The sequence below is a fragment of the Aricia agestis genome, chromosome 4 (assembly GCF_905147365.1).
Source record: "Aricia agestis chromosome 4, ilAriAges1.1, whole genome shotgun sequence".
NCBI classification, from domain to species: Eukaryota; Metazoa; Arthropoda; class Insecta; order Lepidoptera; family Lycaenidae; genus Aricia; species Aricia agestis.
This window is the reverse complement of record NC_056409.1, coordinates 1,878,485-1,892,675: the sequence shown is the minus strand read 5'-3', so window position 1 is coordinate 1,892,675 and position 14,191 is coordinate 1,878,485. Positions and strand designations below refer to the sequence as shown.

At 39.0% G+C, this 14,191-nt stretch overlaps 1 protein-coding gene across 2 annotated transcripts in view; it reads right to left on the bottom strand.

Moving 5' to 3' along the window:
* Positions 1–8,457: 8,457 nt before the first annotated feature.
* The window catches only part of LOC121726055 (cyclin-dependent kinase inhibitor 1-like), a 40,926-nt gene continuing 35,192 nt past the window's right edge, over positions 8,458–14,191 (bottom strand). For both annotated transcript variants that reach the window (XM_042113275.1, XM_042113274.1), the window contains one exon: positions 8,458–10,629. In XM_042113275.1, coding sequence (XP_041969209.1) covers positions 10,484–10,629 — 146 coding nt within the window. In that variant the 3' untranslated portion in view covers positions 8,458–10,483. The remainder of the gene's footprint in view (positions 10,630–14,191) is intronic.

The following is a 14,191-nucleotide window of genomic DNA, read 5'->3' as shown; positions in this document are numbered from 1 at the left end:
TTAGCTTTAAGGGTTTTATTTTATTTATTAATAATAAATTGATTACGAAGATTTCGATATTATCGATTTTTAAAGGTTACTTTCGATCAAAATAAACTGCGTTGTGGACTGTCATGGTCGAAGACAACTTTTTGTTGTTAGCAAACTAAGTTTACTGTCAAGTAGCTATTATAAAGGAGCATACATATCTGCGTTTAGATAAAGCCCCTTTCACCCACGTGTAGCGTTTAACTTGCACAATATTCACGTGTACGACTTCACTATTGGGTGTTATTGTACATTATTTGTCGATGGTAAACAAATCTCTTTGTATATTTACTACATCTCTAGTAAATGTACGAAAAGACGATTTACTTGTTGGTTTCAACTTTTAGCGCAATTTTGTCGCCTCTGTCTTATTTCGAGTTCGATTATGCGATAGTTTACTTGACAGTTTTGATTCATTTGATTCTTAATTTTATGTTAATTCTTAGCCTGCTCATGTGAAAATTAAATAGTAGACTAGAGCATAATTTTTACCTATTTATGAGAATTCTTTTTTATAACTCATCAATACCGCTCACCATACTTAACTATTTCACCGGACCAGCATTTTAATATGATTTATTAATCCCAATATTTCCCCATCTTTTTCTACTTCATTACAAATTTTAATTTCGCATAATGTCCGAACACCAAATACTTAAGTTCTCTCGCTAGTGTTTTTTTTTAAATTTTAGAAATAGTTTTATTAGTTGAACGATGTACCTATTAATATATTTTAATCACTTTTTTTTAAATATAAATTATGTAACTTGGGCGACGTTACGAACGGCGTCGGTAACTTATCTAATAAGTGCTACTTGCTCGGGCTCATTAAATATTATAATCTAAAAACAAAAAATACAAAACAAAATAATATTTTTAATTTGTAATCTAATTTTGGAATATTTTTAGAAGGCAGTGGGGAAGTTAGTGTCATTTTGTATAGAACACACTTAACTAGTACGTGATAGTTTTAAAACGCGATAATACAATAACGTTAACTTTATTTAGCCCTAGTTTGGTGTTATCTCGTATGATATACACTCAGCGGTCTCGCTATGCTCGTGATCTCTACCCTGTAAGCGGATACGGCAGTATCGCGGTCAATTATAATGCTATTATGATTTAATGACATTTAATTTGCTTACTATTATTTTAGTTTAGTCGAAAATGGAATGTTACTAATGTAGGATAATTAGTTTAAAAAGTATTTAGTCATGGTTTTTATCGTCCTTCTGGGGTTTTCCACGTAGAATGTTTTTATTTAATGAAATATTGAGACGGGTCGGCACGAGCGTCTGTGAATTTGGGTTGTTGCAATAAATTGTGTATGCGAGCTGCAGACGCCGTGCGCCGCAGCCGACTGACTGAGCTCTGTCCGCTCCGAAATGTACAAAAAACCCTGTTAGCTGTACCGCGGCCGATAACCGTGTACGCGGCGACTGGCGCGCACGCCCCGTGCACGTCACGTCCACGTCACGCGCCCTCTGTGATTATGGAGCTCCTAGTTGTCCTTGTGACTGTTGTCGGTGGACGAGTCGGGTTGTTTTGGTTTTATCGATGTAACTCGGTACCTCGAGGTACCGTTCGTGCGTATTTTATGTTGCTAGTTTGTATTGTAAACGATTAACATAAATTGAGGGTGGGTGAGAGGGGGTGATGAGTTTTAAGTTTTTGTCTTGATTGATAAATAATAATCGACTAGTTTTATGCGAGGATTGTAAATAAATGTCCAAATACCCTTTTTTATTTTACTTTTATTTTTTCCCTTCTCCTTATTTTTTTTTTTGTTGTGGGCCCGCACCTAATGTTGCGGTTTTGGGCTTCGCTGTGGTACAAATTAGTGAATACAATTTTAGTGATCGTTATAATTGAACGAAATATTCGTAGATATAATTGTTTTAGTTGTTTAATTTTATATTATTTGACCACAGTATCGGTAGTTACGCGCGCCGCAGTGTCGTACCTTATCACATTGTTATAGAGGCGGCGTCCGCTCGGGCCGTGCGTGCGGGCCGGCGGGAACGCGTGCGAGCCGCGGACGCGACGCGGCCCGTACCCGGTAGTCAATAGAGTGGCGAGCGACGCCTGAGCTGCTGTCTCGACAATAACCCAGTGTCAGACAATAATCATTCATATTATTTGCCAATTAGATACCTTTCGTTCGCCCCTTAGTGTCTATAGTCGATTTATAGTCTAGAATATCGTTAACGTAACTCGTAAGACCCTAGGAACACAGCGTTTCATAGCTACGTACGTTTATGAAACCTCTCTCTGCGCACATTTTAATATTTTGAATGGTACCGTTCGTTAATCAGTAGAGACTTAACTGTTATTGATTCTTTTGTAACTTCGTAGAAATATTTTGTAAATGTTAGATTGGCAACGAGTTAACAAACGTATTTACTAAATATAGCGAGTAAAGACATTTTACGCGAAAACTTTGTACGTTAGTAGTACTAAGATAATTATTCTTAGCGTTGGATGTTTCAAAATATTAATGTCGTATTTATATTTTAACAAATGTAACGTTGACGTAAGGTTAATCAAATCACGTGGGCCACGGAACTCGATACACCTAAGTCCTAAGTAGTAAAATATCGAATCCCAAATTACCTCCTCGTAGAGTATAAAATAATATTATATGCTTTCTTATCGTTACTGCGAATCGAGCGAGCGTGGCGCGCAATCGAGAGGCAGTTAAGAATTTAGCGTGGACTGACGTAGTGTGAATGTAGTCGTGGCTTCGTTAGTTTGCACCTAGGTGACGGACGATGTGGACTAAATAGTTTTACGTTTTGTATGGAGTATTCGCACCTTCCCAGCGACTGGACGCCTGAGGGTAGTCGACAGGCAACGCGACTTCAGGCATCAAGCCGCACGATTGTCGTCTACCGAGTCTGATATCACTGAGCGCGAGGGTAGCGACTAGCGGATAGCGAGCGGGGGCTCCCGCACTAGATGTAACTTTTATATTCGTTCTATATCTACCTAATAGGTATGTCATATGTGTGATAATAAGGTTAAGCTTTCGACTAGTGTGAGTACAATGAATTCTAACGTTTAACTCATAGGCCAATGTTTACAAACATTATTTTTACACTATCTATAAAATATGAATGTGATTTTGTCTGTAGCTCGTAACTATTAGTACCGAGCCGTCCAGTTGGTTACTAAAACATCGCATTACCGAGTTTGAACTGAAGCGATGCTTGCATCGTACAAACTAAATTACGAAATCTGAGACTCCATGTTATGATTAGTCCCACAGTAGCGGAGTAAAGTAGCTTCACCGTACCGCTCTTGAGTATTAGTTTCGTCGAGCTTTCCACGTTGTTCCGAAAGGTTTTCACCAAAATGTTTTGCCGTCCAAATCTCGTAACCAACTGGGCCGCCGACTTATTTTTACTAAGATTCTTAATTCGACACCAACGGTCAGACTTTTTAACTATAAATGTTTGAGTATTTTAAATAAGTACAGTATTTACCTAGAGCTTATAGTATGAGTATGTTTAGGGCCGCGGTTGAGGTCGGAGCGCTGGATACGAGAGAATAGTCCAGACAAAAATGGCAGTGCGCGGCGAAGACGTCCGTAGACTGTACCGTACCCCAGATTACGAGCTACGATTTTGTAGCTAGCTACGAGCTACACCAACCCCGCGTTCTATTTGATGTTAAAAACGATCAAAACGCTTGCCTCCTATTTTGAGCGTTTTGAATCTTTTCATCGTTTTTAATATCAAATGGAACGCGGGGCAAATAATGTATTTTCAATTTTTTTTTCTCTCAATCGGAGTTAAAACTAGTGGCAAGACAAATAAATAATTTTTATAAGATCGTGTGGCTACTGGTTAGTAATAAGACCGGGCCGAAATATATTCCGTTAAAGTTGGTTTACCATTCGTTGTTTTGGGATATCACTTTCACTCGCGGGCTCCGAATGCTCCGATACCGATCAGGTTTCATCTTGCGAGTAGGTTCCATACGCGTTTGTTACGCAATTTATTTACGATTACGGCGAGAATTTTAAAACTAGAACGAAAATTATTTTTTAAAATTACTGTATGCACAAAGTACGATATAGAAACCGCCAATATTTTTATGAAATTACTTACTTACGTAGACTGTAGGGAACATATTGTAGGGAATGTTAGATAAGTAGAGTTCCTATAATGCATTCGTGAGAAGTTGCGTTCACACAATATGTAAGTTGTAACAATAAACAACAAGAAATTGCTACGTATCTTTAGTCTTTAGATTACGTACTTAACAGTGTGAATTATTTTCTCTTGTTTCTTTGTAATATTTTTTCTGGAAAGCCCATTTGTTTCTTAACTGATTCTAGCCACCACGCAAAATTTTCTAAAGGTAGCGACACCACAAAACGGGCAAATAAATACAAAACTATGATAAACCTGCGCGATTGAATTAAAAAGAAATTGGACTTTATGAGTAAGTATCTATAGAATATGGCGCCTGGTGGTCTCCCGTCTCTCGTATCCAGAGCTCGGCAACAGAATATCAGGGATGTACTGTAGTAACTAGTGAGGCTTATACTCTAGAGTCTAGACGTATCAGATATTTGTAACGCTATGGATGTAGTCGCGATGTAGTTGTTGTAGCGGTGGTGGTCGGCTGTTGGTATTATGACAGAAGTCTGCGTAAAAAAATCAAAATGTGTTCTATATTCAAAAATTGGAAATGGCGATGGCGTCTCTTTCAGTGTTCTATTTTCAAAACTATAGCGTCTGTGTTTATGCTGAAAGTATTGCAATTGTTGGTAATATTTTGTTTTATTTGTAGCTCATGGAATATGATTGACTATGAAATCGTTGTGTAAGAACTAAGAATGGTATTGTATCGAATTATGCAATACAGGTACATCTGAATAGGTTAGATGTATCACAAATCACAATGAACATTGTTTGGAGGCCCACGCGCAACTGAAGCAAAAGACGTGACGTTGGTACGCGTAAATTTTGAGAAAAGTAAAGTTGTTCTACCTAGTACGAGGGTAGGAGGGACGACATACCTAATATTATAAGCTGTCATTCGAAAAATGTTTGATGCAAATAGTAGAGAAAGCAAGCAGTCAAATCAAATCCGTCGTGACTTGTGCTGCTGTTGCATGCAGGCTCTGGCAACTAATTTGTAATTTAGGAACTTTATAACAAAGATCCAACAGTCGGTCGCCGCGAGTGTTTAGATCACGATATAATTTTTGAAATTTATAAAATATTTAAGTCCATTTCAATGTTCGCTGTCTATTACTATGTCCTATGTCCAGTGGGTTCGATGTTAGATGTGAGAGTGCAGTCGGCCGAATGAATATTATGTTAGATGCTGTAATATTATTTCCGTAAATCCATTCAATGCAACTGGGTTCTATCGATGACTGAAACTTAGAAGAGATATCTATCTCTATAAAACTTTGCAGTCTCAAAATGCACAATTTTTAAAATCTTTGTCCCTATTTTCTACCTACGGATGAAGCATTTTTGAACTCAAAAGGCATGCTAGAAAAATATGAGAAGCACTCACCTGATTCAGTACCTGATCGATTTCATATTTACATTTTAAAAACTATATTTACTCGTTAGTGACAATTGATAACCCTAATTAAAAAATAATAATACATAGGGTAATTTCTTAGTTAAAATCTTCGCATTTCTCTAAAGAGAATTTTCTTTACATGCTAATTTTTTATGAACGCAACACTCAATTTAAATACTTCTTATAATAAAAATCCGATATTCATACAGCCGACTCGACTAGTCCACGAATTTACTATTATGCTAGATTCAGTATGTAGGTCCTTGACCAATAATCGTTAACATTTGTAATATAATATCTTAATTCACAAAATATATTAACATAATACTTAACGCTACATTATAGCACTTATATTCAAGCGCGACGGAGGGTGAGCTGTGCCGAAAAAGAAAGTTAAAGTAAATTTTTAATTATTGCCTATCTAAATATGCCTAAGAAAAAATAGGGAATATTTTTTTCAAACACAATCTAATTTTCTGCATACCTCGTGACAAGCGGTACTTTTTTCTGCCCTCCTTGCCTAGCTATTTTTCTGCCCTTTGTGTTTATGACTTATGAACGTCACGCCTGAATCTTCTGAATTCAGAGCAGCTCAGTCTGTGTCGCCAGCTACGGCGAGGGGAAAATAAAAAGTACAAATTTATCAAACTTTTCTCTCGACCACGATGCTTGGAAACTCTTTTCTTATATACCTAGTACTATATAAGAATAAGAAGTTGCGTTGTAACGATTGTTTTACGTGTTTTAAAATATAAATGTTACTTACTAGAGAAATTCGTAAGATTCATCGATTGCGTGGTTTCAATGAGATTTTAATACTTTATATTTGGTAATCCACACTTTGATAAGACGTATAATCACCTGTGTGTACCTAATAGACGTGGTAGAGTATATACAGAGTACCGGCGACCAGATCGCCGTTTTCGAATTAAACGTAATTTTATAAAATTGATGTGCCTAAGTGTAATACTATCTATTATATAAATGTATATAAAATTGTATTTATTGCAAGTCCTTTTTGCGCGCGGGAGTATGTGTATTTACTACGTTATTATTCTGGCGCGTATCGGGTGAGACAATAACTTCTGATTTGCTATTCACTTTGTTCGGACCGAGGCTTATTACGTTCGTTGTATGCGTTGTGTATGCACTGATTTTCGTATCTACTTATCTAACAATTTCAGACTGGGGATTTCGTATTCGTTTGTCACTGAAATATCAATGTACTGATTAGCCGGTAGGTTTTCTATTCGAGTAGCGGTTATTTTCTCACGATATTATGGACACGTAGAGCCGTTAATGTTAGGTAAGGTTTAACAATTTTTTATAGCACGCCTACTGAACTACGCATCTCCATTTGTATGTCTAGTTTGTTTGTGCGTGGGAGCGCCACTGGCGCGCGGGCGGCGGGGGGCGGGGCTGCGGGCGTGCTGCCGGCTGCGTGCGCGCCGCACGGCCGCGCCGCGCCGCCAGCGCTGCCCGGAGGTGCCCGACTGTAACTGTATTTATCGTTCGTACTCGCCGTGTACACGAATAGTTGTGTAGACTTGATTGTGATATCAGTAAACATTTTCATACGAGCATCCAATGATTGTTTTATTTCCATCCCCCATCATTAGGTTGATAAATACAGAATACTTGTTCGATGACGCCCCACGTGCGGCATTGGCCACTGGTTGTGTTTTATGCACATTTAGACTAAGGAATTGTAATTACAGTATAATTAATTAGTTTTAACGTGTTTTTTTAACAATCCTTGTATGCCGCGCCTGGCGCGTCATCGGCCTCACTGAATCTTTTTATATGACGCGCTGGGCGCGGCAGTGGCCACGAAAAATAGAGGGTGTAACAAAACTAAGTGATAATACTTTAGAGTGCGTATATGTTCTTTATAGAGAGTTCACTGTGAAAGTAGCAGCGCTGAAAGACCAAAATTATTTTCACTTTTGTATGGGCAAGCGCCCCAGCGTCACGAGTTTCCCCATACAAACAGTGAACTCTCTACGAGGAATACGTACACACCCTAAAGTATTATCACTAAGTTTTGTTACACATGTAGCTCTACCATGAGTTTAAAGCTATAGTATTTATCGATACTCGATACCGACTACGTAAATATGTAGTATGGCAAATTTTACAGCGCCTCTAGCGGTCACTTGCGGTACTAAAATCACCATACTAAATAATATTAATTACGTAGTCGGTATCGAGTATCGATAAATACTATAGCTTTAAACTCATGGTAGAGCTACAGTATAGGTAGTATGTATTTAAAAGAATGAAAACACAACAACTATGATAACGACAGTAAAATAAGTTGGAAAAAGAAAACAACGTGTAGTGAAATAAGCTTTTTTATACTAATTTAAGTTTTACACATTACACAGTAAAAGATATGGTTCCGGATACACTAACAATGTACATCGAACAGACGAGTGAATTATGCAATAGTTTACCACAATTTACAGAATTTTCTTATAACCTTTGCCTCTGAAGCTATGCTCATATCCCTTGAATCGTACCGACAACAATAAATACACAGGGTGCACGTATGTACAGTGCGGCGCCGGTGATACTGACTCACACAATTTACAAGTACGCTATCATTATCAACAAAATTAAATATTTGATGTATTAAATTATTTCTCGTATACTTACTATATCGCTCTCTTACATAAATTGTTAATTTAAGATAAATTAGGACGTAAGGCAGAATCATTGAGGCTGGTTTATTCCTTGTTTAAACTCCAAATTTAACCTCGTCTTTGTAACGATCTAAGGCTGCGCTTCCACCAGAGATGTGTTGCGAGGAATGCGTTTTTGAAAACCAATAGAATCGCTGCGCTGAGCGATGTCACGTAATTATACGATTCTATTGGTTCTTAAAAACACATTCCTCGCAATACATCTCTGGTGGAAACGCAGCCTAACGTTGGGACTTGGGACAAGGTTCGGAAATTTAGGGGATGAACACGAAACAATCCAAAAGTTAAAGAAGTTTACCAGAATAGCTTAGAGTTTAGACATCATGTCGCCGTCTGATATAATAGGGACACTATTTCCAGTCACCGGCCAGTAACTATTTAAATAATATATGACATTGCATAGTATAATATCGTTGAGATCATATTTAATACATCACAGGTGTTAGAGATTAAAATTACTGCCTTCATGAATCGAGTTCCGAACATTTCACGATTTCAATCTCCGATACCCATCGGGACATAATATATTAACAAAGTCTGTAGAAATTTTCAAACAATAAAATTATAATTATATCAAACATTTCGAGTGATCTTCGCAACGGAAGTCGAGTGTAGAAGCTCGCAAATGTCCGTCCGAAAAGAATAGGTTTACGGGCAGCCATTAGAAAGCATCGGACAGAGCTACAGGTGGCGGAAAATTACAGATTTACAGTGTTTTACATTAAATTGAAAACTAAATTAATTACTAATCACATTGATTGTTTCCAGTGTATAATAACATCAAGTTGTGATAAACGTCTGTTGAAAAGACCACTCATAAACACAATTCATAAATTCAAGAACAAAGTCAATTCTCTAGAAACAAATCATAAAGTAAACGAACCCTCTAATGATAATAAGCTTGCGGGAGCTTACGAATAGTCAACTTCGTCAAACTTCAATTCATTTAATAATCTTTAGTCGGACCTATCAACTACTGAGTGCAAACTTTGGCAGATGCGTCGACTCGGTACGGGCCCATCGGAATCTTAGACGGACGCCGGTGCGAAACCCGCGACCGAACCCGACACGTTAAAATCTAAAAATGATAGTATGAACTATGAACATGTCTTTTAAGAGCGACCGCGGCCCGACCTAAACGGAGGCGAAATAATTTGTACTTTTAAAGGACCGCGGCCCCGGCTACCCTCCGATGACTCAAGTTTGCCCCGAATCATAACACGTCCAATGAAAACGATCATTAGTATAATTAAAAATATAAATCCATTAAAATATAATAACAAAACAAATATAGTCTAAGAATTTGTGAGTGTCAACTCTCAAACACAAATACTCAATGTGTGAAATGACATTCTTCATAATAATATTAAATTACATAATTGCAAATGGAGACGAAGTCGCCGAGGACCGAGAAGCTGGAGGAGCTTGAGTATTTGTATTTCGACAAAAGCTAACTCGACTTTACAGTAAATATGTAGATGCGGAAATAAAAGTTCTCCCGAGTATCGTTATCGTTCACCTCGCCGGGACGGAGTGAACGGAAGCGACCCTTGGACTCCTAGGTGAACAGTAAACGCATCAAAAATGCTCGAATGCGGATGAAAATTTTATTTTCGGGTCCGCAAATTAGCATTTTCGAGGCGGCAAGACTCGTGACCTTCCCCGGAACAAGAGCGGGACCGCCGAGAAAATTGATAAATTCTTAATTCTGTCTTAAACTTAACTACCGCTAATCTAATATAACTTAATTAAACTATTTGTCAAAGAGATCATTATACACTTACAATTAATTGTCACATTAAATTATGTATATCGCCCAGGACTGTAGGTAGTAAAGAATTTTGGAAACGAGTTCGAAACACGAATTATTGAGCAAAACGAAACTATAGAACGATCGGGAATTATTGTGATGCTTTAAGACGATACCGGAATAAGACTTTTAATTCGAACTATCTTACAAATTACTTAACATTATAATAAGATTGCTCCAGCGCACGCGCCATCTACAATAGAAATAAATTAGGAGATATAAAATAAATTTGCACGATTCCTGACTCAGCCCGCGTCGGAATTGAACATGATGTTACTCGCACATGATCTGGTACACGATATGGGTGAGCACCGCGTTCGACGCGACGCCTCGGGTTCCCTGGAGCTGCCTGACAGTCTGTTCATAGCGGGTCACGGGTGGTCGCCGGGGTCTAGCTGGCGCGCTTGAAGTGCGGCTGCGCGAGCCTCGCCACCTTCGGCGGGCGGATGTGCGCGCCGTGCCCGCACTCGTGCTTGTGCTTGTGCGCCGGCGACTTCTTGCCGCTGTTCGATAGCCGCTTGCGAGGCTTCAGGAAGTCTGGAAAGAGGAAAATTTACTCATTAGACATGGATAAATTGAAAATAGATAATTAATGCCTTAAAAAGTACCCTGCTTGAAGGGAATTACCGACTATGTCTTTAGTTACGTATTCAGAAATACCCATTTTAAGAACTTTACAGGTGATAAAATTACGTCTAATGATATTAAAAGCCATAAAAATTTAAAACGAGTGATTCTCGTGCCCGATAACAAAACACGAAAAGGGTGACGGGGTCCTAAAAATTGTGCTTGTAAAGTGTAATTTAAAGGCGGAGCTGCACTCGACTGCAGCAGTGTTGCTCGGTCGAGGTTTTACGACCAAAACTGGAAGTTCGTTAAAGTCCTGACCCTCGCAGTTGACAGCTTTACGATTCCATCCGAGGGAGAAGGCAAAAAAATGCGCTCTAGCGCACTCAAAAACACTAAACCTCGCTGATAAATTCTGGCGCGGCTCCGCCCTTTGGGCCCATTTCGAATTCGAAAAAATATCCTTCATGACCATAAAAGTTTTACGATCTTTTTACTACTGTTTAATCTGCGTATAATGGGAGAGCCTCGTGAGATACTGTTCCTGCTTAGCGTGTACGAGTCCTGTGAACTACATGGTGGAGCGGTAACGACGACAGTATAACTAAAGTCGATACAGTAAAAGATTAGGTTTTGAAAGACTGTCGAACTTTAGAAAGCCAACTTTATAATAAAAGCCGACACGATTTGTCAGATTACTTTAAGATTGAGTCATGGCCTCATAGGCATGAACATTTGAATGAGTAGGCTTAGTTACGAAATGATTTGCAAATGATGATAACCATCACAGGTAGTAAAAAACAAAGCTCTCGCCCGGAGTCGTTGCCACCCGAATGTGAGCCGTCAGCTTGTCACACTCCAAGCTCTATGTAGAGTACGACACGTGTTATTCTCCTAATTACGTTTTGCTCTACTAAACGTAATTAGATCCGCCAGTTTTGCTAACACCTCGGTTCATCTATTGCGTAAGCCGCAACGTTACGCGAAAAAGAGCAAAGCGTCGAATGGAAATAATGGCGCCAAAAGTATTCACGCTCTCAGGAACGAAGAATTTAAATGAATACCTATCGTAACGAGATTTATAAAAACATTCGGCGGTCGAAACGCAGAAAGGCCTTGAAGCGCGAGTCGCCAAGGAAACGAGACTCCTAAACCGCTGGAACCAGTATAATAACGATTCATGATCGTTTTCAAGTGAATCACAGTAAAAAGTTTTGGCGTCGGCTGTGACTTGTGCAGCCGGGAACTATGTCAGTGACGTAATACGCCAAGGTCGACTGGTGCTCGTTCATAGTCGCTTCCCGCCAAATTAGACCACGTGGACATCGCCATATTTATGCTAATATTATGTTAATCGACGCTAATATGATTAAAAGCTATTCGTATGACAATGTTGTAAATTCCCCAAGGGACTAGGGAGCCACACTGTCGTGTAAAATCTAGGCATCTAATAGAATCACGCTAGAATGCTACATGAGCTAAAATCCTCAAAAGGAGGAAAAAAGTAAAATACTAAATGTTTCCTCTTTGAGACATTTGAAGGTTTAGAATTTACTTAAATAATAAAAACTACTCAACATAGTACCAGCCTTGTATTAAAATCAATTGTTGAACCATTAATAGGCTAATGTACTTGACATGTAATGTAGAGAAACTTACAGTACGACTTAATAATTATTATAATACGCATTTAGTTTTCACATGTGAGTTTCCCGCCAAACATTCAATGAAGCGTTTCGCGCCATTTTCTGACGAGGTGTAACACGACGAAATCGCAGATATAGTTCGCGAGGTCGTGACTCTCGGCTGCTTGTCGTGTATTTAATTCGGCTGCGTTATCCTGGTTCTCTTGCGTAAACATGCGGGCGTACGCGTTAACAAAATGGCCTTGAGCTGTGAGCAAGCGCGTGCGGCTAGCGTGCTCTGTTCAAACAACGCGCTACTTATAATATTTTAGTGAGCACATTATTATCAATCTTTTATCACTACATTTAGCTCTAATACGAGTAACGTACGACAATTATACTAAACTGTTATTGTAATATTTTCGTCAATAATGATAATAAATCAATTTTATCACGTGCTATTAAGATTATTTTTATTGCATTACTGATTTTCTTAGGTAAAAAGATTCCAATAATAAATTATTCACGATCTCTACCTTTCTTCTAAGTTCTAACCTTTACATGCAGACTGCAGTAAAATCGAGATGTTACAAAAATATTTCGTCTCCCGCAGCTTGCAGCGCTAACGAGGTATAGTTTAGTTTATTGAGTTGCCAAAGTGGCTGGGTTATTTCGGGCGACCTAAATATTTCGTGACGATCCTCGGAACGTTCAACTTGCGAGCGACCGCTGAATACATGAATTATGTTTTCATTTCATGAATTTTGTTGCTCGAGTTCAACATTTGTTAGCTCGAGTTCAACATTTGTCGAAGCCAGGTGTGAACTGGATCAAAAACATTTAAAAGAAAGTTGAATGACTTGCGATCGTTTTACCGCGACTATCAATTTGCTCGATTGCATTACATTGCATTCGAAGCCTTCCCGAGAGTCCCGCCATGTATTCTTGAATACAAGTATACATATTTTTATCTGATGCCATCGATTCGATGATTATTAACTATGTTACTAAGGAAAATACTGGTCTCTGGTACCATCGATGAAACTAGGCAGTTGACAGACCTACGCCATTTGGTCGGACCAGAGCAAACAACAGAATACAGAACTAGCGAGGCCGACTCAGAAGTGATCTTGAAAATACGTTGTACGTAGTATTTCATATCAGCCGGCGCGCGGATTACTAATGCCTTACCCAGCATGATGAAACATGTTCAAATTGACTCTGGTCTGGTCGGCTCATGTCAATTCAATGTTAATTGTGATCTGTCGGCTAGGTTTGACGTAACGCGACCAAACTATGTACGTAGGTCCCCCATCTGACTAGGAATCAACTTCGCTGATAGTACATTGTACATCTTAATCATTGTTCCTTCGTTTTTATGCTGCCATGTTAAAATGCAATAGAACAATTTGCTGACTTCATTTGTATCTGCGACTCGAATGCAGTGCACGTCCGACGTAGCGAAGGCCGGGGCTGATAGACACGCATCCGCTGCACCCGAGCGGAATCTCTGATGCTCGGGGGTAAAAAACGTCGCAGGATAATGTAATTCGACAGGAGACGTGAAGGTCTCATCCAGGGATGCATCGAATTAAGGTTTTTAGTCACGCTTCCCGCACAACCCTCATTGCCGGCGGTCGTTTCCACCTTTCGGCAGATATTCAGTGTTTAGTTAAACGTCCAACCGGAATAAATAATGAGGACTCGAGAAGTTTATATACGAGTGCATTAACGTCGGCTATCGAAACCGCCGTGGACATAAATTATCTCTGGTAATTCCGAGAAAATTGTAGCAATCGCATACATTGTACGAAGAATGGAGCTAACCGCAGAGAAACGTTTCGTCAGGTCGGCGTGCACGGTGCACATGCCGCCCAAATGTCAGTAGCTCAAAACGTTCAGAATAA